The 23,591-nt window shown below is 40.4% G+C and overlaps 1 protein-coding gene across 5 annotated transcripts in view; it reads right to left on the bottom strand.

Moving 5' to 3' along the window:
* The window catches only part of UBE3D (ubiquitin protein ligase E3D), an 84,551-nt gene extending 60,960 nt beyond the window's left edge, over positions 1-23,591 (bottom strand). For all 5 annotated transcript variants that reach the window (XR_008822567.1, XM_056343560.1, XM_056343559.1 and 2 more), the window contains exons 1-7: positions 23,457-23,591; positions 22,735-22,934; positions 20,722-20,812; positions 13,081-13,312; positions 7,160-7,229; positions 4,614-4,683; positions 3,656-3,764 (exon numbers count right to left, since the gene is read on the bottom strand). Coding sequence is in view for 4 of the 5 variants with exons in the window: in XM_056343560.1 (XP_056199535.1) it covers positions 3,656-3,764; positions 4,614-4,683; positions 7,160-7,229; positions 13,081-13,312; positions 20,722-20,812; positions 22,735-22,934; positions 23,457-23,518 (834 nt within the window). In the remaining variant the exon portion in view is untranslated. The remainder of the gene's footprint in view (positions 1-3,655; positions 3,765-4,613; positions 4,684-7,159; positions 7,230-13,080; positions 13,313-20,721; positions 20,813-22,734; positions 22,935-23,456) is intronic.

Raw genomic sequence — 23,591 nt, 5'->3', positions numbered from 1 at the left:
GTGAAGAAGCCCCCTGGGATGCTTTTCAGAAAGGGGAATATCCTTCAAACTACTCTAGGAAACAATGCAGCAACAGCTGTCTGCTCCTTTCAGAATCCTTCTGCAGCTTGCTTTAGAGAAAGCGATCAAACCATTTCATTTGCATGGTCCATCTGAAATGTACTTCCTTCTACCACAAGCGTTGATATGTGGCGTCTCACAATAACATTCTACCGCTTGTTCAGAGTATGTCTTTGTCTCAACAGCAATACAACAGATCTGTATTAATAATTTAGTACACAATACAGAAAAAGCAAATGAATCTTTGTGGGTGGAAAGACACTTGGCCATGAAAAAATCAACTTCTGAAACTACATTTGCTTCTTCAGGCAATCATTTTCTTCTTCTCCTCTTGCATGAATTATTTTTTGATCTTGCTTTTGGTCTGAATGAACAATCACCCACCAAGATTTGGTGAGTTGACTCAAAGCAGTTTAGACATGAGACTTCTGGCTAATGTAGTTTCAAATTTTGATCTGTGCTTTCAACTAAGTTACTCAAAATGTAATCTTTCCTTCCTCCCTACCACTCTGTACAGCAGAGCCTGCACAACCAAATCCCTTTCATGTTAACTCCAGTAATAAAAGAATCTCTACAGAAAGATAGAAATATAAAGTTTAGAATCCATTCATAGTGTGGATTGATGACATTTTCTGAAATGACAGCAGCAGGAGAAAGCGTTTGGGTTTTTTGTTGGTGGTTTTCTAGTTGTGTTGGTTTGGGTTTTAGATCATCTTGTCAATAGGTTTCAAAGACGTTCTTATGAGAAAAGCTGAAATCTCAGTTACACTTCGTGATATTTGATTCAAACAGGTGAAATACTATGATTTACATTATGTGATCAGTTTCCTAAAACCTCAACCTGTGTCTGCAGCATCAATTTGTAGACAATCAGACATCAATTCAAATTTAACATGGCTAAAGAAAGCTGTTCTTCCTTGTTAGTTCTTTCTTAGCTATTGCAAACATTACCATTACTTAAATCATCACACAGGTCAATAATGCAAACATCTTTCATTACAGCTTCCTTGTCCTCACATTCAGGCTGTTAGATAAAGATGAGGTTTCCTCATATTACACAAAGAATAAAGCTAAGAGACCTGGGTAGTTAAGTCTCAACAGGTACTCATTATCTCACATCTTGATGACTGCAACATCCCCCTCTCCAACTGTGACAAACGCAAACTTGTTCTGCTCATGCCCTCCAAGACATGATTCAAGAACCAGTATCTGATTGACAGGTGTCTCTCATTTTGTTACGTATTTATTTTCCTGGGATATATTCCCACTCCCTCTCCATTCATTCCTGAAATACAAGCTGCCTTACTTTCAAAGCACTTTACAGCTTAATCTCACTCCAAAAAACCACCTTTTATTCAGTACTGCAAAACTGGAATGAGTATTCAAACACTCCAAACTATCGCACACCTTTTTTTGCCATATTTTCAGATACGTTTCTTTTGGGGTTTTATCAGGTTCATCACGTTCATAGGATAAATTCCCTATATTAATCCAGAAATCTACTTATTTACCTCTTTCAAACCTATCCTTTTTCATAAGTACAGAAAAAAAATTACTTCTATTAAGATGTTGCTATGCTGACCAATAATGTACCATTTTGCTTGTGTTCTCCTATATCACTATTCGCTTGCTGTCCTCACCTTATTCTCAGCTTGTAAGTCATGCAACTTCAAGGTAGGGAACCCTTCAACAGTGGAGCACAGCAAGGAGGCAAGTTATTCATCTTTTAGAGAATGTGAAAAGGGCAATGACACAGTTAGGACAAATACAAAAATCTGTATATGCCATCTTTTTTTTTCCTGGGAGACTTATTTATTGTCATCCTTTAAATAATAATTATAAAAAACCCCACAACATAAGCAGTATACAGCTTTCAGGAACTTGGTTATCACCAACTTAAACAACAGAAACTCAGTTATGATATCTGCAAATAACATAACTGGTAATGTCAAGTGATATACACAGAGGAAATAAGTATATGTAATATTTGTATGTTAAAAAGAAATCTAAAAAGACTTGTGAGAGACCTTAACCTTAATTACCTTACACACAGCCTAAGCTGTGTGTATTCATGTATGTAGGCACAACTGTGAAATAGGATCTTGGGCTTATTGTCAAAACAAGTGGGATAGCTGGTCCATGATGCATCAGTGTGTACTCACAGCCTCAAGCACCTACATTTTTTACTGTTTAGCTGTTTGCAACATTAATATAAACAATGCTCACATTACACTTGTGTCCACAAGGCCTCTGAGTCCTAAGATTTAACCCATGACTCCAGAACAACTGTTGGTGTGTATACAGTACCTAGAACCTCACCCTGGGCGTGAGTAAGGGCTTTCAGAGGTTAAACACACAAAAAAATACTAAAACCTCACTTATAAAAAGGAAGGATGCCAATCAGAAGCCAAACCCTATGCTAATTCAGCCTGCTCCTCTAATCAATACATTGGCAAAAATGCAACTCAGATTTAGGAGTAATGGCAATCTGCTAAATAAGGTGATTTTTCTGTTAGAAAATAACCTGTTCATTCTATATAAGCTACTAGACTTAAGCATCAGAATTTTAGGTGACTTGGAAAAACATATGCTACAAGGGAAAAATCACAATTTTTAATGACTCCTCAATTAGATTACAAATACTGACAATTATGAGTCTGCTCATGAGACCTTACTTTATCATCACAGAAGTATTTCTCAGTGGTTGCATAGATGTTATCTTGGCACTAAGATTTATTTAAAAGCAACATACATACACTTACCTCAGAATCTGGATGTTTGGAAATCACAGAACTTGGACAATGTGTATGTAGGTTTTATTTATTAATATATTTATTTAATTAGATTGCCTCCCTCAACAAAGTGCATCTATAAGTTTATCCAGGGCAGGAATCCACAATCATGTATTCCTTTATCTTTGTGTCTATGAATTACTCACACAAACTGCAAAATTACAAACTCCTTGCCTGTATCTAGTTTGTGAATAAAAGGTTATACCAAGTGCATAGTATTAAGATAATTCCAGACCCAAATTCCTATCCATCTTAACAGTTTGAGGAATTTAGCTGTCACTATTTAAATATCAAGTTTAACAGCATTAGAACATTAAGTATAATAGGCAATTTTATTTTTGTTTACACTTCACTTTGCAATGCAATGTACTGACTACATTAGAAGTCTCTGCTGACTTAAGACAATATTTGTGAAAGATGCTATACAATTTGATGAACTTCTGGTGATTAATGACAAGAAGCAGTGGACCAAGAAGATGAGATACATATTATAAAGTAAAAACTTGAGTTTTCCATAATTTCTGAATACAAAACACAGTGTTATTTCTGTGCTACTTGTGATGCACCTGTAGTACTTTCACTTCTATATTAATAGAGACAATTTCCATATGTACATCTACTTAAAATTAAAAACAGCGATAAATTTCTTACTTGAACAGAATTCTTCAGAACTACTTCAAGAATTCGAATTTCTTAATTTTCTTTAAATGTACAATCATGAGCAGCATAAACAATACATTTTAGGAACTGGGATTCATAGGTTGAACTTCTTCAGCAGGATAAAGATAAAAAAAACATCTTACCAGAATATAGCTTTTTCCGTTGTCCCCTTTTACAGCGAATCTAAACGTGCTTTTAGCAGAGGACAATTCCACAAGACACTGAGCAACCATGCTCTGTATGAATTGAGACCTGTTTAAGAAATAGCCGCGTATTATATGTTTTCATAACGACTGCATGCACCAACTCACTCATATCGATGCAGTACAAGTATATGAGTATCACCATACTGTTAATTCCACTACAGTCCTACAATCACTTTCTACTGAGAGATGGGACTTCTTTATCTTTCTCTTTCTCAAAACTAGAGGACTTTATATTTCCTGCCATATGAATTTTTTAATAGATCAGCAGTCTAAATTGTGCCACATCACTTACTTTGACCAACGCCAATTGTCAAATGCTGAATAAAAGCTTTTGTCTGTATACTTTACACATCTGAACACAAAGTTCAGAATGATGCACGTTTCAAATACAAATCACAAAAGAAAAGAACTGTGACTAACAGATAGTACAGGACACAAGATAGCTATATCAAGTTCTGTTTCATCTTAGTCTTAACATCAAATTGAATTTCTTGAAAATTCAAAAATGTCATTTCCAGTTAAATATTTCAAGCTTTACTTGATTTAACTTTATATAATATAACCTTCCATTTTCTTCATCAGTCACTAGACATAATGCAAACTTAAATAGTTCAAAATCAATAAATTTTGGCTTATCACCTGAATAGTGAGACATTGCAACAACTTATATAAACTCTCTCTCCTGCATCACACACAAACACACACAGAGAGAAGCAAACAAAATCATACATGACTGAATTCAGACTACAATACCTTTACAAAGCTTAATTCTGTGACAGCACTTTGTTACTTTATGTAATTTTTCAAGAAATTAAAATGTTAACTGCATTTCTAGCATCCTTCCTAAAACATAAATGTGAACAAATCATCTGATTTTTTTATTTTTATTTTTTACCTTGGTGTTGGGGTGAAACTTCCCTCAGATGGTCGAATAATCACCTCAGTGACATAATATTTAACGGTATCTAAAACGACAAAAACTTTTTTTGAGTACAACAGAACAACCGACTTGTTAAGAATAGAGTGTAAGTCACCGTATCACTAAATAAACTTCTGTTCAGTGTTCGATCAAGAGGTGGTCAAATTCTGCTTTGGTTTGTCGGAGGAAAAGCCTCCAGTAACAGAAAACATACATTGCCAGAAGAAAACTGCTCTGAGCTAATTACATGATCAGCAGTTTGTCTTCTATATTGATCTTTGTTTAATGCTAGAAACAATCACCTTGAAACAAAGCAAGTAAGAGCTGAAGCCAAACCTGAAAGATGAATTGAAAGAACTTTCCTAAAGCACTGAGATCAGCATAGCTTACATAAGTGTTTTAGTACCCTCTGCTGCTCAGTACTGCTGCGGTGAATCACAAGAGACAGTTTTAATAACAGCACACACAGGAGAATAATTTTGGTCTTTGTTCAAAGAGCAGAATAGAACTCCTTTCCAAAAGTCACATTACCTCAACACTAATACTGCGTATCTTCTGAGTCTCAGTGTAGCTGTTCCCCAAAAGCTCCACTAAGACAGCCTTTAACACTAAATGGACGTGTTTGAGTACAGAATTTAACCCCCATCAATAAAGTCAGGTCAAAGATGATAATATTGAAATTCTGGATCTACGCTACAGACACTGCCTAGCCAGGGGCCCAGAAGAACAGGTTAAGCATAGAGAGCAATAAATTCATCCTACTAAGCCTTAGAATGTGAACAACAGTAGATTGATCAGTTCCATAAATTTCAAGGGTGCAAGGGATTGTCTCCTCTGATCTCTGTCCACACACACCATTAAAACTGGATGAAAGCAAGCATTTCCGGAAGATACTTAATATGTTTTAAAGATTCCAAAATCCTGGTAATCCCACCCGTTCTCCAGATAAGTACTACATGGTTTTAATTATCCTCACTGCTAGGAAATTATATTTTTACTTCTAAGTTAAATTTTAGTCTGCTACGTGTTGTGCCTAGTCCTGGAAGACAGGAAGAAAAGAAGCCAGCTCAGTCACTCCAGCTCCCCAGCTGCTACCCTGAGTAAGGAAGTGGTGCTACTGCTGCAAGAGCATTGGGAATTAAGATGTTTGCTTGCAGAGAAATAGAAAGTGGGATTTCCCAAGAAAAAAAATCACCCAAGTATACGGGGATAGAGTTGGGGGAAAGAATAGTCGACCTGGGAATTTAAAAGCCAAATCTGGCCTCCACAGCTACACCACTCTAATCTAGCTTTATCTTCAGGGCACTGATACCTGCTCCTGAGGAAGCACCAAAGCATGACAGTCAAGTCTGCTCTCTAGTGTTTTTTCACAGAGATGGTTGTGTCTAGACTTACACCATACATCCCTGATTAGGTTTTTTGTCTGTTCTTTGAACTCTATGTAAATTTCCTACAGTACTGTAAACAATGGATATGCTATATAACTTCAGCCATGTACAGAGTCCAAACCAAATCCCTGCACATCCACACAGCATTTGTTTTTTCCCATACCCCCACTGAGCACATCAATTACTGGTTGCTACAACCGTCTGAAGGTTTAGCTATTAAGGCACCCATTATTCATGACGATCTCTGAAGTCCTTTTACAACCACTGCTTTCCCAAAGTCACGACTTGCTTTGTGGGCTTTCAAACACCTTACCTTAAATGCGATTTTATTAAAGCCTGTACTGTTCAGATCCCTGTACAGGACAATCAGAACCTTCTGTAACAGAAGATCTTCTGTCTTGCATCTCCTCATGACTTATTTCTTATGCAGGCTTTGCTTTTTATGAAAAGTTGTTATATTCTCCAGATCTCTGAACTAAGGCAGGCTCACACTGACTGATGCAGAGGGAGAATGAAAGAATGAACACCACTAGTAACAGTCTTATCATTGATTCTCTCCTGTTAATAACTGCATTTTAAAAACCACCAGAGACTCATCTTTACACTACTTCAGGTAAACCCTGCTGATTCAATATAATGACAGTTTTTACATCAATAATCTCATTATCGGATGATGATGAAAGAGAACCTATTTCTTGGACAAGGCTTCCTTCACATGAAACCAGACTGGCTGCTATCAATCATATCTTTAGCTTCTAGTTCTGTGTTGCTGAAGCTCTGAATTAACCTTTCCATTATTCTGTAGGACTGACAGCAAAATAAACAACCTATAGTTTATCAGGCCTCATTTTTTACTGGGATTCCTAGTAAACTGGAATCATGCACTGAGTCTTCCAAAGCTTTGGAATAAACCAAATACACTACAGAAACATGGAAGAAGAAAATCCCTGTCATAAGCCACTTTCAAGGTCTAACAGTGGAAGTAACAATCTCAGCTGTTCCAGAAAGGAATGAGACAAACACACAGGAATCAGCCCTGCACCTTACTGATAAACTACTTTCCTCCAGAGTTTTTAAACTCCAGTGCTCAATGGCTGATGCAGTGGAGTCTAGTTTGGTTTGTACATCCCATACCTGATGATACTGTTTCTCCCACCATTGTCTTGCAGCGCTTACAAATTACTCTGGTATTTTCCTTTGATTTCTGTAGGACAAAGAAATGTCATTTAAATGTCACTTAGTTATTCTGAAAAAAAGAATATATAATTTTAGCACATTCTCCAGAGCAGATAGTGAACTTTGTATACTTGTTTCTGTTCTCTTTATGTTTACAAACACACATATTTGCATTCACTGCTTGAGCTTTCTACACTTTGACTTGCTTGTAAGTTTCATACTAGTTGTAATGTCTGGCAATATCTGCTGACCACACAGCACAAACTGAATAGCTAACAGGAGAATCTTGTAATATTGAGTGACTAGATAATAAAATGACAAGGTAAATTCGATTTTGATAAGGGCAAAATAATGCACATGAAAAGAAGTGTTCCAAAATACATGCATAAAATATGCTGCAACGTAACTACCATCACTCGGTACAAAGTTCTAGCCACTGTGGACAGTTTTATAAGGAACACCAGTCCAACATTCAACAGAGAACAGAAAATGTCCACAGAGTATTCTGAATTACTAGAGAACAGCTGAAGAACACAACATAGCACGATATTCCAGAAAGGTACAGTGGATTCTGTTATTGAACAACCCCACTCTCTCAACTCAAGCAGAAACAGAAAAAGTATTGACAAAGAATAAATATCAGAGGTGCAAAACAATTTCCATACATAGCAAGAAAACACATGTAATGGGAGAAAGCATGAAAGACAAAAACCTGAGGAGTATCATTGAGGTATATAAAAGCATGGATGTTTAGGAAAAGCTGAAGAAGAAAAAAACATTTACTCTCATAGCTCACGCTACGAAATTATAACCTAGTTTGTATCAAATAAAAGGAAGGTGTTTGTCACATAGTGCATAATATAGTTTGGTACTCACTAGAGGCAAGTACTTTTCAGATTAAAAGTATACATAAGTTCAAAAAGTCTTCAGAAACTCAGGGGATGCAATGTTCATCAAAGGCTTATTAAAACCAAAAATGTGGACAACATCTAGTTCAAGAAGTCTCTACGCTGGCCAAAACATCACTCAATACCTGCCTTACTCTTATGTATCCATTACTGCCCATTGAAAAAGATCTCATTTCTGGATGAATCTGTGACATGCCCTAGTCACACTCCTACTAATTCCAGTGTTAATATGTAAATTCAGTATTCGTATCAAGATGTAAGTAAGCACAACTCCTACTTTAATCCAACGTCTAAATTCCAGAACTGGTTCTGTGTGGGCTGATTAACCTGGGCGTAGCACGGTACAACTCTGTTCCGGAAGCAGTATGTATATACAACCACTACGATGCTCCTGAGTTAATAAACCCTTATGGAGCTAGAAATCCTGAGAATGCAATGAGAAGACATCTAAACTGGATTTTTACATGTAGTCTGTGTATAATCACCTTTAAAATTGTTTATATAACATACAGTACATAAAAATACCCATGTGTAATTAAACAACTACTGGTTTATTGGCTTGGTTTATAAGTCCAAACTAGTCACTATCAACTTGCATATTGTAGCACATGCCTAAAAAATTAGTATTTCAATTTAACATAAATTAAACTGGTTGAGGGGGGAAATCTCCAAATTTATCTTTTTCTGCAACCTTTGTAAAAGATGGCAACAGTTCCCATGGATTCCAACTGGAGTGAACACACACGCACTCTCTAGAGGGCATAGTTTTCTTCATATTGCTTAGTATTCATATTTTAAAGTGTGTACGGTGATGACTTGTCGGACTGATGTCCAGAACAAAAAGTGGTGATCTGTGGCCTATCACATCACAAAATTCTTAAAACAAAATAAAAACAAACAAACAAACAAAAAGAGCAGCATGAAGTAAATCCAGTGGCCCTAGCTATCTCAGGTACACTTTTTGTCTTACAAATAAGTTTTGAGGTATGTCCATTACAGTCTGTCTTCAGAACCTGGAGTGTGGACTCTCAAGACTACGCAGATTTCCAAGCACAATTATTCTAATAAAAAATTGAATAATGAATTGTTAATTGAGTTATTTTAATTCAGGTGCCTTAAAGGACATGTAGTCTGTCATTAGATTGGTGATGAAAGAGATTATAGATAAGTCAAACAGACACTGGGCCAATTTTTCCAGTTACTCTATGGAAGAGTGTAAGTACTTCCTGCTGCAATGACAGGAAAGGAGTAAACAAGGGAGGTAAAGGAGTTATACACACCAGCCTGGATAATTAGGCAAGTTGTGCTTAGTCTAACAATCTGCACTAAAATATAACCAAATGCCAGATGATATATCCAGAAACAGCAGGAACAACAAAGGCAGTGATGATAAAATAAAGGAATACATAGTAGAAGACAGCAAAAATCGAACTAATTTAGATGATGGTAGCTAATCAAACCAGAATTACTAGTGAGATGCTACAAAAGAAAGGGCAAACATGATCTCTGAATGCATGAGCAACTGAATAGTTGATACGGATAAACAAAAAACCAGAATATCTTCAGAATTAGTGAGATGATTACTGAAAAAATGGATCTATAAAGTATGCTGAAATTTTGGAAAATGCTTTGGAAAACTACTACAAAAATAATTTCCAGAAAATAAATACACCTTAGAGATAAAAAGAGATACAGAGTTGCAATTCTTAGTGTGCATAATTTAATAGAAGGCAGCAAAGAGGATGATTAACCACTGAAAGAGATTACCAAGGAATGTGATAAAGCTTCCATCACTTGAAGTATTAAATCAATATTGGACATCTTTCTCAAAGCTATAGCTCAGACAGAACTGATGGATTTGATGCTGGAAATACCTAACAGACTTCTCTGATCTGTACAATGCAAATAATACAGTGAACAGAAAGGACCACTCTGGCTCCACAAAAACCATAAAAGCATCCCACATCAAATCTGAACTTATGATCACAAAGTCCTGCTTGCTCCTCACAAACCAGGAATCAAACTAAAAGCCCCAGGGAGCGCCCAACAGCCTTTGCTAAAGCTTCAGAGAGCTATGTTGGAAGTACAGTCCCCTCATTATGGAGATCAGAAAAACATCTGGCTCATATATATGCAATCATCCCCTTTCCCATTTCCTACCTTTCTAGTCCTCTCAAACATACACAGTAAAATCACTTGCTTAACGTGAAAAGCAAGAGTAAGTAGAGAGGGTTTTGTGAAAACCGGTATTTGAGGTCGGTACAAATATTGCACAGCACAAGTATGTAATGTACAGTACTTCCTTGAAAGGTAAAACTTGAATGTTTTTTTCTGACTACAGTTACAGGTGCTAACTGAGAATTGTGCAGTACAGTACCTAAAAAACACGGCTAAATCGTATTATGCTTCAACAGAAAAAGCAAGTTTTAGCTAGACTAATTAAAACAATATATCTATTTGACAACTTGCAGCTGCTGGCAATTTGTGGATGGAGGTGGATCACCAGCCTAATATTTTCTGTTTCTACTCCTAAGGATCCCTGATACGGTGTCAGGGAAAATATTTTCCCCCAAGAGATACTATTAGGATGCTGCAAGACCATGTGACATTTAAAAACTATGTTACACTGGAAGACTAATAGATGTGAAAAATGTATTTGCAATGGATGGATGCTGTCTTGGTCCCACTGGAGGCTGGAAAAGATTAAGCATCTCTGGTACGTTTCTGCTACTATTTTGGTCATGGGCAAACACTTCCGAAAGAACTGCAATGCAATTAAAAAAGAACTTTCATACTGGGGCAGACTGCAACAATATTCTCTGAAATGAGAACACTTATTCCAATAGCAATCTATCTTGCCTCTAACTTTCTATTACTCGTATTATGGAAGAATTTTCTGTTTCATTATGAGGGTTTTTTTCCTTATTAGTCCAGTTTCTGCTGGATCTTACAGTTTTGCTCATTTGCTTGGCAACCAAGTGATGCTGGAAATAATCAAATGCAGAAATAAGAATTCATTGCAAGCGTGAACGATGTAGAAAGAAGGATTTGACACAAACAAGGAAACAATTCTAAACTTCAATGCAAGTTTAAGGAAGAAAACATGAAAATTCATCCACTAAACTACTATTGTATGCCTCTGACAGCAAATAGCCTCCCTCCTCATTCAAAAAATCTGCTGTTATCCTGATTTGACCCACATCTCAGTAACGTCTTTGCCCCACATCCTTTTACCATGTTTCTGCCTCAACACCATCTCTCTTCTCACGAACGTTCTCTTTGATTGATTGAAGAAGGGTGCTGGGTGGACTGCTCCCCTGTCTTTGGGCTGCAAAGCGAACTCCATGCACCCTGCCTCTTCCCGTCTTTGTTCCCACTGTTCTAAGATCTCTTTTGAGGCTATTGAAATATAAGATAATTCATTTTGGGAAGCTCTGGCAGAAGCACTGCCCTCTTGGAAATTTGGAATCTTTTGCTCAGCCTCCTTCTTAAGGATACTTAGAAGAAATAACTCCAATTGCCACAGAGTTAATCCAAATTAATCTGCTTCTCTCACGCTGATATCCTTTCAGGGTATCAGTTCTTATTTTCCCCTCCCCATATTCTGCTTCTCAAAGAACAATGGAACAAGAAACCAGTGGGACCACAGATGCAAGACTTGCAAATAAGAACTGTAGGACAGAACTATTCCCCAAGCAGATGGCTCACTTGGATGCATTGCACCAGCAACCGTTGAACTGTGAGAATCCCAGTGATTTAACTGTGGATAATACAAATCCCTAATGACGATAAGCAGCAGCAGCAGACAGGAATCAGGGTCTCTGGTGTTACTTCTCAGCAGATTAGAAGTTTCATGTTGGGAATCTGTACACAGCAAGTCATCAGCTGTTACAGATACAAGTTGCCAAGGCAGCAATCGTTGCCATAATTGCAGGATTTCAGTAATTAGGTTTAATATATGGTATTGGAAGCAAAGATGGTATCTGTAGGCCCAACCTTTGTCAGCACAAATACAGACAAGCAGCAGATTAACAGAAAAGGCTTTATGGAAATGGCTCTGATGACCTAAATTCCTGGATCTTCCTCTGGTAGAAGAAAATATTATTGCTTGAACTTTTATACAAGTGCTAGACTTCTAAGATAAGTAAAGCACTGAATTTTCTTTCTTCATGGGTTCTATCCCACCATTGAGACAGTATCCCTAAAAATTTTTCTTTTTTCCTGGCAACAACAATTTTTGATGTTTCTAAGCCAAATGATAGCCTTCTTCCTAGAGACTCAGCTGGTGGATATATCCTCTCCTGGAACAACTCAGAAACATCAATATGAACAGTTGTAACTTGAGGTGGCAGGTCCCTTTCACTAGACAAAGCAGTCAAACAAACTCAATTTCCTTAACTGTATTCTAAGAGTATAAAACACTTAAATCCAGCCACAAAACACATTCTGATTTTTCCAAGTCTTTCTGAAGCTACAAAAAAAGAGGAAAGAAAAAAAAAATCACACCTTCCTTTGATCATATTTAAGGCTATGCATCCAGTCATAGTTTGAGAAGAAAAAGCATTGTTAGTCCAGTTTCCTCCTCATTCTTCACTCTACTACCCTTTGACAAACACCTAACCCATTACAGTTATTACCTTACTAAATGCTGATGTTCTTCACTCAGGACATTTTTGGTGGAAATATTTGAGTTTAAAACTACACAATTAAACAGTTTCTAATTCAATTTATAGAAAGACGTTCTTGCGTAACTAGGTCAATATCAAGACTATGGTGCATGCTTTAGAAAATGTAAATCATAGTTTAGAGTATTTTCTGGCTTCTGTACAACTGAAGGTCAACAACTTTCTATGACCTTCAAAACAGCTCTGTAATACACACAAGTTAAATAAACTGGTGACAAAAAAGTGTTTTACAACTAAAAAAGTGCAAATACATTCACTTAAGAATTATTCAAACAAAATACTTTACCAAGTTGGAACCACTCTGAGAAGCATGGTGTCCACCCACTGAGCAGCACATGGGAGATTCAGACACATGTGATTCCTTTCCTGAATTCAACAGAAAAAAAGTGTCTCCAAGAAAACAGTCATCATGCTGAGGGTGCAAAGTGCTTCTGGCAAAGGGGTTAGGGTGACAACACCACTCTTCAATTAAAGCACTCCAATTTTCACTTGGTAGAGGAAGAACTCTGAGAAATTTCCTAAGAGGGAAGAAGAAAAATATATTTCAATATGTTACATTCTTTTCAAAGACACTAGAAGAGAGCTTAGATGCCTTACAAACAGCAGGGGCAAGTATGGCATTTTCTCAAAAGGAAGTGCTTGACTCTCCTTTCAGTCAAAGGCACTTTCTTTGGGTGAATTCTGAGAAAGCAATAGCTGAGTGTTTCCTGCCAAGTTTGTGATGAAGCATTTCCCAAGGGTGAATCTCCAATGATTGTAAGGCAGAACTTGGCATAATCCTCTCTTGAAATGAATCGCACAGCAAAAATAAAACAGTTCTACCCAGTCATGAAAAATGTAACAATGGGCATTTTGCAGTTATACTTATTATTACTTTTTGTAAAGTTCCCTTGTACCAAGTGTTGATATAAAAACAGAAACAGACTGATGCCACAGCAAGTGAAAACATGTCCTTTGAAGCCCTTCAAAGTCAGATACCAGACTGACAAATCTAAATCCTGAGAAAAATACCACAGTATATCTTACTTTTTTTTAAAAAAAGGGATAATGCAAATTTAATTTAGATTCAGATTAAACTTTCAGAAGTCACATACAAAAAATTCCAAATCTTTCTCCTGGGCAGTTCTATCAACCAAGGAGGCTGCTCCAGCCAATTCCAGACTTTGCTTCCATTATCAGTTGTATTAGGTTCATGTGGACAGGCTTTGGTAGAGCAGGGACTACAGAGATGGCTCCTGTGAGAAGCTGCTAGAAGCTTCCCCCGTGTCTGATGGAGCCAATGCCAGCTGGCTCCAAGACAGACCTGCCGCTGGCCAAGGCCGAGCCCATCACTGATGGTGACAGCGCCTCTGGGATAACATATTTAAGGAGGAGGGAAAAAACCTGCCTACAGCAGGAGCTAGGAGTGAGAACACGTGAGAGCAGCAGCTCTGCAGACCCCCAGGCCAGTGCAGAAGGAGGGGGAGCAGCTGCTCCAGGCACCAGAGCAGAGATTCCCCTGCAGCCCGTGGTGCAGCCCACGGTGAGGCAGGCTGTGCCCTGCAGCCCGTGGAGATCCATGGTGGAGCAGATTTCCACCTGCAGCCCGTGGAGGACCCCACGCCAGAGCAGGGGGATGCCCCAGAGAGGCTGTGACCCCGTGGGAAGCCCACACTGGAGCAGGATCCTGGCAGGACCTGTGGAGCCATGGAGAGAGGAGGCCACAATGAAGCAGTTTTGCTGGCAGGACTTGTGACCCTGTGGAAGGGACCCACACTGGAGCAGTTTGTGAAAAGCTGCAGTGCATGGGAAGGACTTATGCTGGAAAAGTTCGTGGAGAACTGTCTCCCATGGGAGAGACCCCAGGCTGGAGCAGGGCAGAGTGTGAGGACCCTCCCCCTGAGGGGGAAGGAGCATCAGAGACAGCATGTGATGGACTGACCCCAGCCCCATTCCCCATGGCCCTGTGCTGCTGCAGTGGGAGGAAGCAAAGAAAACCAGGAGTGAAATTAAACCCAGGAAGAAGAGAGGGGTAGGGGAAAATTGTTTTTAAGTGTTGCGTTTATTTCCCATTATCCTACTCTGATTTGAATTATAATAAACTAAACTAATTTCTCCAAGTTAAGTCTGTTTTGCCTGTGACAGTAATTGGTGAGCGATCTCCCTGTCCTCATCTCAACCCATGAGCCTTTCGTTATATTTTCTCCCCCCTCTCCAGCTGAGAAGGGGACTGACAGAGCAGCTTTGGTGGGCACCTGGCATCCAGCCAGGGTCAACCCACCACATCAGTGTTGCTCTTAATTTATTTTCTTTGGCTACATACAGTGCCAGAGGATTTTATTAGCCATTATTTGGAATCACTGCTTTAAGTCATAAAATATACTCTTAAAGCTATAATATATATGTGTGGCTATATAAATACCAGCTTGGTCATTATGAGTGAGCGGTCAATGCTTTCCCGCCTACAGTTCCTATAGCTAGTCTGTGGTGCCATCACATGTGGTTTTCTTAAGAATGTAAAAGTATTGATGGATACTGTCACTTTCTTTAATCCGTGTTTTCTAGAAAACTATTGCACTGGGCAGAAATTCAGCCCCTTTATCAAAACAACAGGCAATGGCTTTAACGGTATGCACCCCTCCAACAATTTTTCCTAGATGCACTGCTTGTTGCAGAGCTGCACTTTCTGCTGTGTTTGTTTAATTTTTTGCCTAGTTTCCTTGAATGCTCTCCTTTTATTCCCTTATTTTCTCTGCTGTTGCCTGAAACCATTACATAGAGCTCCCTGATTCTACTACTTACTTAAAATTTGCCAATACAACTTTGCTTATGGTGCTACTTTGTAAATAAACACACAGCTGCCAAGTCAAGTTACACATTCTCCCTTTCTTGCAGTTTACAGAGTATACTTTTCTGAAGATGCCAGTTCTTCCTATTATAGTTTCTGGTGCCTTTTGTGTTGTTGGGTAGGTGAAAGTACAATCTTCCATAAAAACTCCTTTCTTTTTGGATCGACAATACATTTTAAACTGTGCTTGCCCCACCTGCAGGTGAAACTTGGAATAACTCTTCCTCCGACCCAGCTTTATCATAACGCAGATCAACTCTTGGCCTAACCCATCACTGTCCTCACATCCTGTGGTCTTACAAATTGCCTGAGATATAACCACAATTCTGCCGTGGTGGGACATTAATACCGGTGTTGGCCTAATGATTAGTTTTAGCCTTGTCCAGTTAGTTCTAATGCCTGGACTCAGGCTGAAAAAAAGAAGTCTTTATTCCTGTGCATTGTTCTTCACACTACAGCAACAAAAAATTGTATTGCTCAGCAATGTTTTTTCAAGTGGTACATACAGGGGGAAAAAAAAAAGACAGAGGTTATCTTAAGCTTCAGACTAGTGCTGTACAGTCTAATTAAATTACCCTTTCTTTACCCTTACAGTCTAGAGCATCAAGATCTTGAATTCTTGTCCAACAAAACCAGTTGTTCCAGCCAGTAGGAATTTCCTAAACAGACTCCTCCTAACTTTGAGCTATACAGAAAATATAGGATTTCCACTATATTTTAGGCTCTTGCCATTCATAGGTGGAAAGCCATATTCTGGATTACTGGAAGTGAGAAAGTGTAATACTCATTAAAACGTAGTTTTCTAGAAAGAAAAAAAAAAAAAAGGAAAGGAAAAGATACTTGAAGTTTCCTGGGTGCTGACAAACTTGAGGCTGCTAAATGCAGTGATAAAACCCAGCTAACAGGAGGACTTATCTCCCCAAACTTGCTAATAACAACTGACTTTCCACTTTAGGCTGCCTTCACAGTCAGAGAGCAACACACACTTCTTAGGTTGGGACCTTTAAGAGAAACTTCCTCCTTCTGAAAGTGTCTAATATAGTCAGGGTGAATATCCTTCTGGAGGCAGTTCTCTGTCTCCAAACAGGAAGCCAAGGTAATTAACTTAGTTTTAAAAAGCTAGAAGTTAAGCAACAATCTAAGAATTCTCCCATAAGGATGCAATTCTTAGGTGGGCTTCCATGCTACAGTAAGTATTTGACCATAAAGATCCTTCTAAGGCTGGACTAAAAAAAATAATCTCTAACACAATTATTAACCAATACCCAAGGTCCCAGTAATATCATCATATCTACAGAAAATTCCAAAAACTGGAAGTAAAATGAACTTTAGACTTTTAAATACAAAGGCTTAAGTATAACACTTCTGTTCCGTTAGAGAAAAAGAGAAAGAAAAAGGATCCAACTGAATTTCTTTAACAGCAGTCTTCCTTATTTACTTACTAAAAAATCTTGGACAGCCAAGCTTGACGGTTAGTTGTCATGCTTAAGGCTATGTATGTAGGAAAAGTGTAATCAGAAGATCTCCCTTGCCATCACCTTTTCCATAGAATACTTACATAATACAAATTCTTAACATTTGGACTAAGGAAAACATTTATTCCTTAACAGTCAGCTTATGCAGTTTATTTTTCAAAACATTCAGTCTTGTATTGGGTTTGCATGGCAAGGTTTTGGTAGCAGGGGGGCTTACTGAGGTGGCTCCTGTGAGAAGCTGCTAGATGCTTCCCCTATGACTGATGAAGCCAAAGCCAGTCGGCTCCAAGACAAACCTGCTGCTGGCCAAGGCCATGCCCATCAGCAAAGTTGGTAGCACCTCTGAGATAACATATTTAAGAAGAGGGAAAAAACCCAACTGCATGACAAATTGCAGCGGTGGGAGAGCAGTGAGAATATGTGAGAGCAACAACTGTGCAGACACCAAGGTAAATGAAGAAAGAGGGGGAAGAGGTACCTCAGGCACCAGAGCAGAGATTCCCCTGCAGCCCGTGGTGCAGCCCACGGTGAGGCAGGCTGTGCCCTGCAGCCCGTGGAGATCCATGGTGGAGCAGATTTCCACCTGCAGCCTCTGGAGATCCATGGTGGAGCAGATTTCCACCTGCAGCCCATGGAGATCCATGGTGGAGCAGATTTCCACCTGCAGCCCGTGGAGGACCCCACGCCAGAGCAGGGGGATGCCCCAGCGAGGCTGTGACCCCGTGGGAAGCCCACACCGGGGCAGGGTCCTGCGGGACCTGTGGCCCCTGGAGAGAGAGGAGCAGGTTTGCTGGAGCAGGTTTGCTGGCAGGACCTGTGGACCCGTGGAAAGGACCCTCGCTGGAGCAGTGTGATCAAGGACGGCACCCCCTGGGAGGGACCCACGCTGGAGCAGTTCCTGAAGAGCTGCAGCCCGTGGGAAGGACTCCCATGGAGAGGTTCATAGGGGACTGTCCCCATGGGAGGGACCCCAGGCTGGAGCAGGGCAGAGTGTGAGGACCCTGCCCCTGAGGGGGAAGGAGCAGCAGAGACAATGATGAACTGACCACAGCCCCCATTCCCCATGTCCCCCTGCACTGCTGGAGGGGAAGGAAGTAGAGAAAATCAAGAGTGAAGTTAAACAGAGGAAGAAGGGAGGGCTGGGGGGGAAACTGTTTTTAAGATTTAGGTTTTATTTCCCATTATCCTACTCTTATTTGATTGGTTATAAATTAAATTATTTTTTCTCCAAGTTGTGTCTGTTTTGCCTGTGACAGTAATTGGCGAGTGATCTCTTCCTGTCCTTATTGTGACCCACGAGCCTTTCATTATATTCTCTCCCCTATCCAGCTGAGAAGGAGAGTGATAGATGGCCTTTGGTAGGCACCTGGTGTCCAACCAGAGTCAACCCACCACAAGCCTTCAAGAATTTCTTCATGACAGAAATAAAGCCTTAAAGAATTATTTTATATATGAGCTATACTCAGCCTAACTGGAAGGAGAGCAAGAAAAAAGAAAGTATCCCAAATTCTTTGCAGATCTTAAATCAAGGAAGAAAAAAATATCTAATCGCTTCTTCTGATGTCGGTAATGTGGGGGTAATGGAGAAGCAACAAAGAGGATAACCCTAACCTTTGAAGTGCTATCAGATTCATGAAAATAAACAGACTAAGTCAGGGGATTTCAGAAAATGTATGGAGTCCATTTTGTTGCAATAAGGAAGGATCACTTACAATTAAACCATTCCCAACATATTTCTCTAATCTAGTCTTTAAAAGGACGGCTTCCTATGCAGTCCCTAACAGTAAAAAATAAGCTTTAGAATAGTTCTGTTTGGGGGGTTTTTGGGGTTTTTATGGTTTGTTTGGTTGTTTTTTTTTTAAATTGTAACCTAAATTCTTCTTGCTTCAACTGAAGACTACTGCCACCTTCTTTGCAGCAACTTCTTACATATTGGAAGAGCCTTAAATCTTCACAGCCTTATCTAAATTAAATCCCTTTTACTTCAATTTCTTCCCAAAGGTATCATTCTCTAGATCTCAGATTTTTCTTATTACAGACCTTTCCTAGTAATTCACACTTTACTAAGTTCGCCCTCACACAGTTCTGTAATTTCCCTTTGACCCCAACACCTGTGCTGCCATTGTCACAGTCACTCTCCCTGCAGAGACCAACTCACTAATTCCGTAGCTACACGTACTGACTACACTACTGTCTTCCATTTGGAAGTGCTGGACCAGAATGTGTTGAATACACTGGCAGCCCAAATCTTCTACCCTTGTCTTAATATTTTTTTTAGTGATACCATTTGAGGGGCTCAGAGGTTCCCTGCAAGGAGAAATGCAAAATGAAGAGCCATGAACATGGCCTTCTTTTTTCTTTCTCAAAAATTCTGACTGCGTCATATTATAGGATGCAGAACCAAAAGATGTAAACTCTGTGCATATGAATTTGATGTGCTGAAATTCAGAGAACGCCCACTCAGAGATAAAAATATAAAAGTGCAGTATGTTTTGAAAGCAAGTGTTACTAACCGGGAATTAGAAGTTTCATTACAAAATAAGAGGTATTACTAGACTTTCTGGTGAGACATTTCAGAAGAGAGCCAGGAAATCCTCATTCAGTTAGATTCAAGCCAGACATAAATCCCTATGTATGACAAGAAAGTAACGAGAGTTCATAGAATACACCACACTTGTATTACAATTTTAAGTATTAGGAGTGACATAGATTACAAAAAGTTGCAAGTGCATCTCTAACAATTCTTACAGATACAGCCACAGCTATCAAAATCATTCATCAGCCAGAAAATGTGAAAACAAAGCAGCTTTTTATTAAAATTCTCATTCACTCTGCAGACTTTGTAAGGAACAGAGATAAGGCCAAGTACACAGCTAAGAAACACCTCCTGTGTTTCCCAAATTGAGCATCCCTGAACTATGTGGAGGCTGGCTTTGTTTAGCAGATAGAAGGGAGCTGTGGTAAACACTCTCTTTCCAAGGAGCCACAGCAACATGACTGAAGGCAATTTACAAGAGACTGAGCAGAACTGAAGTGGACCCCCGATGTGCAGAGGGAGAAAGAAGTCTCAAATTTTCAGTTTTATTCCCTTCAACATAGCAAAGATGCCAGCCACTAACAGAATATAAGTATTTTTTAAATCAATGAAAACTATGAACACTTGCAATATTTCCAGGCCAAAATGTTTTATCTTTTTATTTGTATGGCAAAACCAGAAGCTATTATGATGAGTGCAAAGAGATTCCGTATGAGCAAAATGCACAGATCTCAAAGCAGAAATTTTGCACATAGGGAAGTCCAGCTACAAAAGGAAATGTCTTGCTCAAAACATAGCAGACCAGCAGGAAAGGAATCCAGATTTCCCAGCTACCAGGGCAATGCACCAAATTCCCTTTGTAAGGTACTTTTACTTTCTAGCCAGAAGGAAATCAAGAAGTAAATGAATGAAGAGTGAAAAACTGTTTCAGGTAATTTTGGTTTTAGTCATTCGTAGTGCTTCAAAATTGTTCTCATCTATAATTTTTTTAAAAATACCTTTTAGCTGTCTCTCTAAGTACACAAAACAACACGAATACCCATCACTATGGCGTTTATTGCTTTAAATACAAGACGCTGCAGCACTCACCGGTCTTTTACTATGATGTCACCACAGGACTGACAGTAAAAGACATAATTCTTCTGGGGTTTCAAGCTTTCCCTCAAAGTAAAAACGACATCTGTAAATAGAAGAAAACAGAGTAATCTTCAAAATTGTATAACGTTTTCAGTCACTTGTACAGAAAAATCCTGCCAAATGCCTCAAACCAAAAAAAAAAATCTAACAAAGTGAAATGCTGACATTTTAAACACAACTTTAATTTATTTACCTGTAGAAGCAAGTACCTAGATTTAGGAAAAACTTGCCATCTCCACCTCATGCCCCATATTGCTCAGTAGGGACTGTACATGTGAGTAATTATTTTAAAGGTGCAAACCCTCTCCACAGGGGAAGCCAAGATATTGATATCATTATGGAGATTGTATCAATTACAATCCAATGCCATTTTTCTGTATTGATATTTCTGCTAATCAGCATCTCTGCGATATGAGGGTACATCCCAACATGCAACACGAAACAGTCAAGGGGCGCGGGTGGGGCAGGCACGGACAGGACTAGTTTTAAATTTTCATGCAGGTAAGACAGCAGCCTCTGCGGTACCACCCAAGGAACAGATAGTGAGTAACACCCTCTGCAGGCCAGCAAAGCAAAAATGGTCTCACAAAAGCCAGCTCAGACAACTTTTCCAAATTAAAAAAAAAGCTATAAAAGTCTCTACAAATTATCAAATAACACTAGGTGGAAGAAAAGTAAAACTGTAAGCCTAGCTGTATGCAGCCTATGTTTTGCATTGTCCACTTTCTCAAACTTAAACAATCAAAGTATATTCTCAGCACTGGCATTCAGTATTTAAGATTTAGGTTGCAACCACAAACAAAAAGTACTTCAAAAGGTTCCAGAATTTCATAGGAGAGACTTCCAGTTTTGCACGCCAATATACAACATTAAAGGCTAACGAAGGTTACCCAATATATACATCAATGGCCATCTGGTTCACATAGATGTTCTTCATTGGTATGACTTCAAAGGTAAATTTTTTAAAACTTCATCCCTGATCTTTTGAAGTATGTCTCATTAATAAACACACACTAAATAATTTTTGTATAACTGAATTGTCAAAGCACATGTATAAATACAGATTCATATACAGAAGCAACCTCAGAATACCATACAATCACCAGAGTACTCCAGTGTGTTTCTGGTGCTGAAGCCATTCTTGTACATCACGTACTTTATTGGTCATTTCTACTTTAAAACCACAAAATGACAATTTTGTGTTATTTAATACATCTTTCTGTGTTACATCCTATTAAATGAATCTAAACATACTGACCTTGCATACTAGAATGAAAAGCAAGCACCAGCTATACTACCAGGCTTCCTACTTATGCGATCACACCCTAGACCTGCATTAGCATCATGGAAACGAAGAAGGTAACTTCGCGGATGTTACCTGCAACACTAACCTCTGCAAACCGAGGCTGTGAGAACAGTAAGCCCCAACACAAAAATCACAATCCTTTAGGATTAAGTGGTCGGTGACAACCTTAGCACCCTAGCCTGGATGAATCGCATTACTTCATCTTCAGCTACCAAACATGAAATAGGAAGGAAAGAAAAGTATTTTGAAGCCATGTGGGAAAACACAGGGGAAGAACTGAGAGCGGTTCTCAAACTCCTACACAAAACACTTATTTAGCAACAGTGTTTCCCCTCTAGTATGTCACGTTTTGAACTTCTGATTTTTAAAGCCGACAAATCTATTAAATGTTATTAGCTCCTGTTTAAATCTTTAACTCAGAGCTAAAGAGAGCCTTTTAGGAAAAGCAACAGCATATGCACAATGCAAACCACGAACTCCAATTGGCCTGGGCCTGGTTTCGGGTTTTTTTTGCGCTGCAGAACCTACACTTCTGAGCCTGTTCGCACGTCCACTGAAAGCAGTAAGGTTTCCCGTAACCTGAAGCAGAGCAGCCTATTTTTTAAGCGACGTGCCGCGCCGCCCCCCCACCCACCGCCTAGGGCCCGCCCGGGCCTTACCGGCGCGGGGCGGCGGGCGGCGCAGGCCCGTGCGCAGGTGCAGGCCGCCGCCGGGGAGCCGCTGCAGGCCGCGGCAGGAGGACGGGGCCAGCCTGACCCCTGCCGGCAGCGCCGCCGCCTCGCAGCTCCCGCCACTTCTCACTTCCAGCCGTTCCGCGGCCACCGAAACGTCCACCGGCGAGCTGGGCCGTTCCGCCTCGCTGCGGACGCAAAGTACCGGGTTTACCTCAGGCTGGAGGCGTCAGGACGGGCCGGCCGAAGCGGGCGCCGGAGCTGGGCTACGCCTCGCCCGACGCAACGCGAACTCGGCGGCAGGCGGGGGGGACGCGACGGGAAGGCGGCGTGAGGGGGGCGCGGCGCCCGGCCGGCAGCGCGCAGCCAGGGGGACCGAGCCCGGGGGCGGCCCGCAGCTCCCCCGCGGCCCGAGCCGCGCCGGGGAACCCACCCACTACACAGGGGTCGCCCGCGGAGCAATCGAGAGAAATAAACGACCGCTCTCAGGAAGCATTTATTTGCACCGTAACTCTGGCTCTTCCGAGTCGCGTAAGAAGGGAAGGGAAGGGCAAGGGGAGGCGCGGTGACATACCCCGAGCTCTCCCCTCCGCCCGCTCCCAGGCTAAAGACGCTAAAAGCCCGACCCGCCGCCCCAGCGCTTCCCCCCGCCGGCCCCGGCCGCTCCGCACGGGTCGAGCGGCGGAAGGCAGGCAGCACCCCCGCACTACCGGATAACCAGCAACGCGCTCTGCGTCCCCCGCCTGATCTCCAGCAGAAACCCCCCCGCCATGCCGGCAGGGGAACGGCGCCGCCCGCCCGCGCAGGGAGCGGCCGCTCTTCCGCCGCCCGCCCGCCACAGCGCC

The sequence above is a fragment of the Falco biarmicus genome, chromosome 6, assembly GCF_023638135.1.
Source record: "Falco biarmicus isolate bFalBia1 chromosome 6, bFalBia1.pri, whole genome shotgun sequence".
Classification (NCBI taxonomy): domain Eukaryota; kingdom Metazoa; phylum Chordata; class Aves; order Falconiformes; family Falconidae; genus Falco; species Falco biarmicus.
The sequence above is the reverse complement of the archived record's forward strand: the minus strand, read 5'-3'. Positions and strand labels throughout refer to the sequence as shown.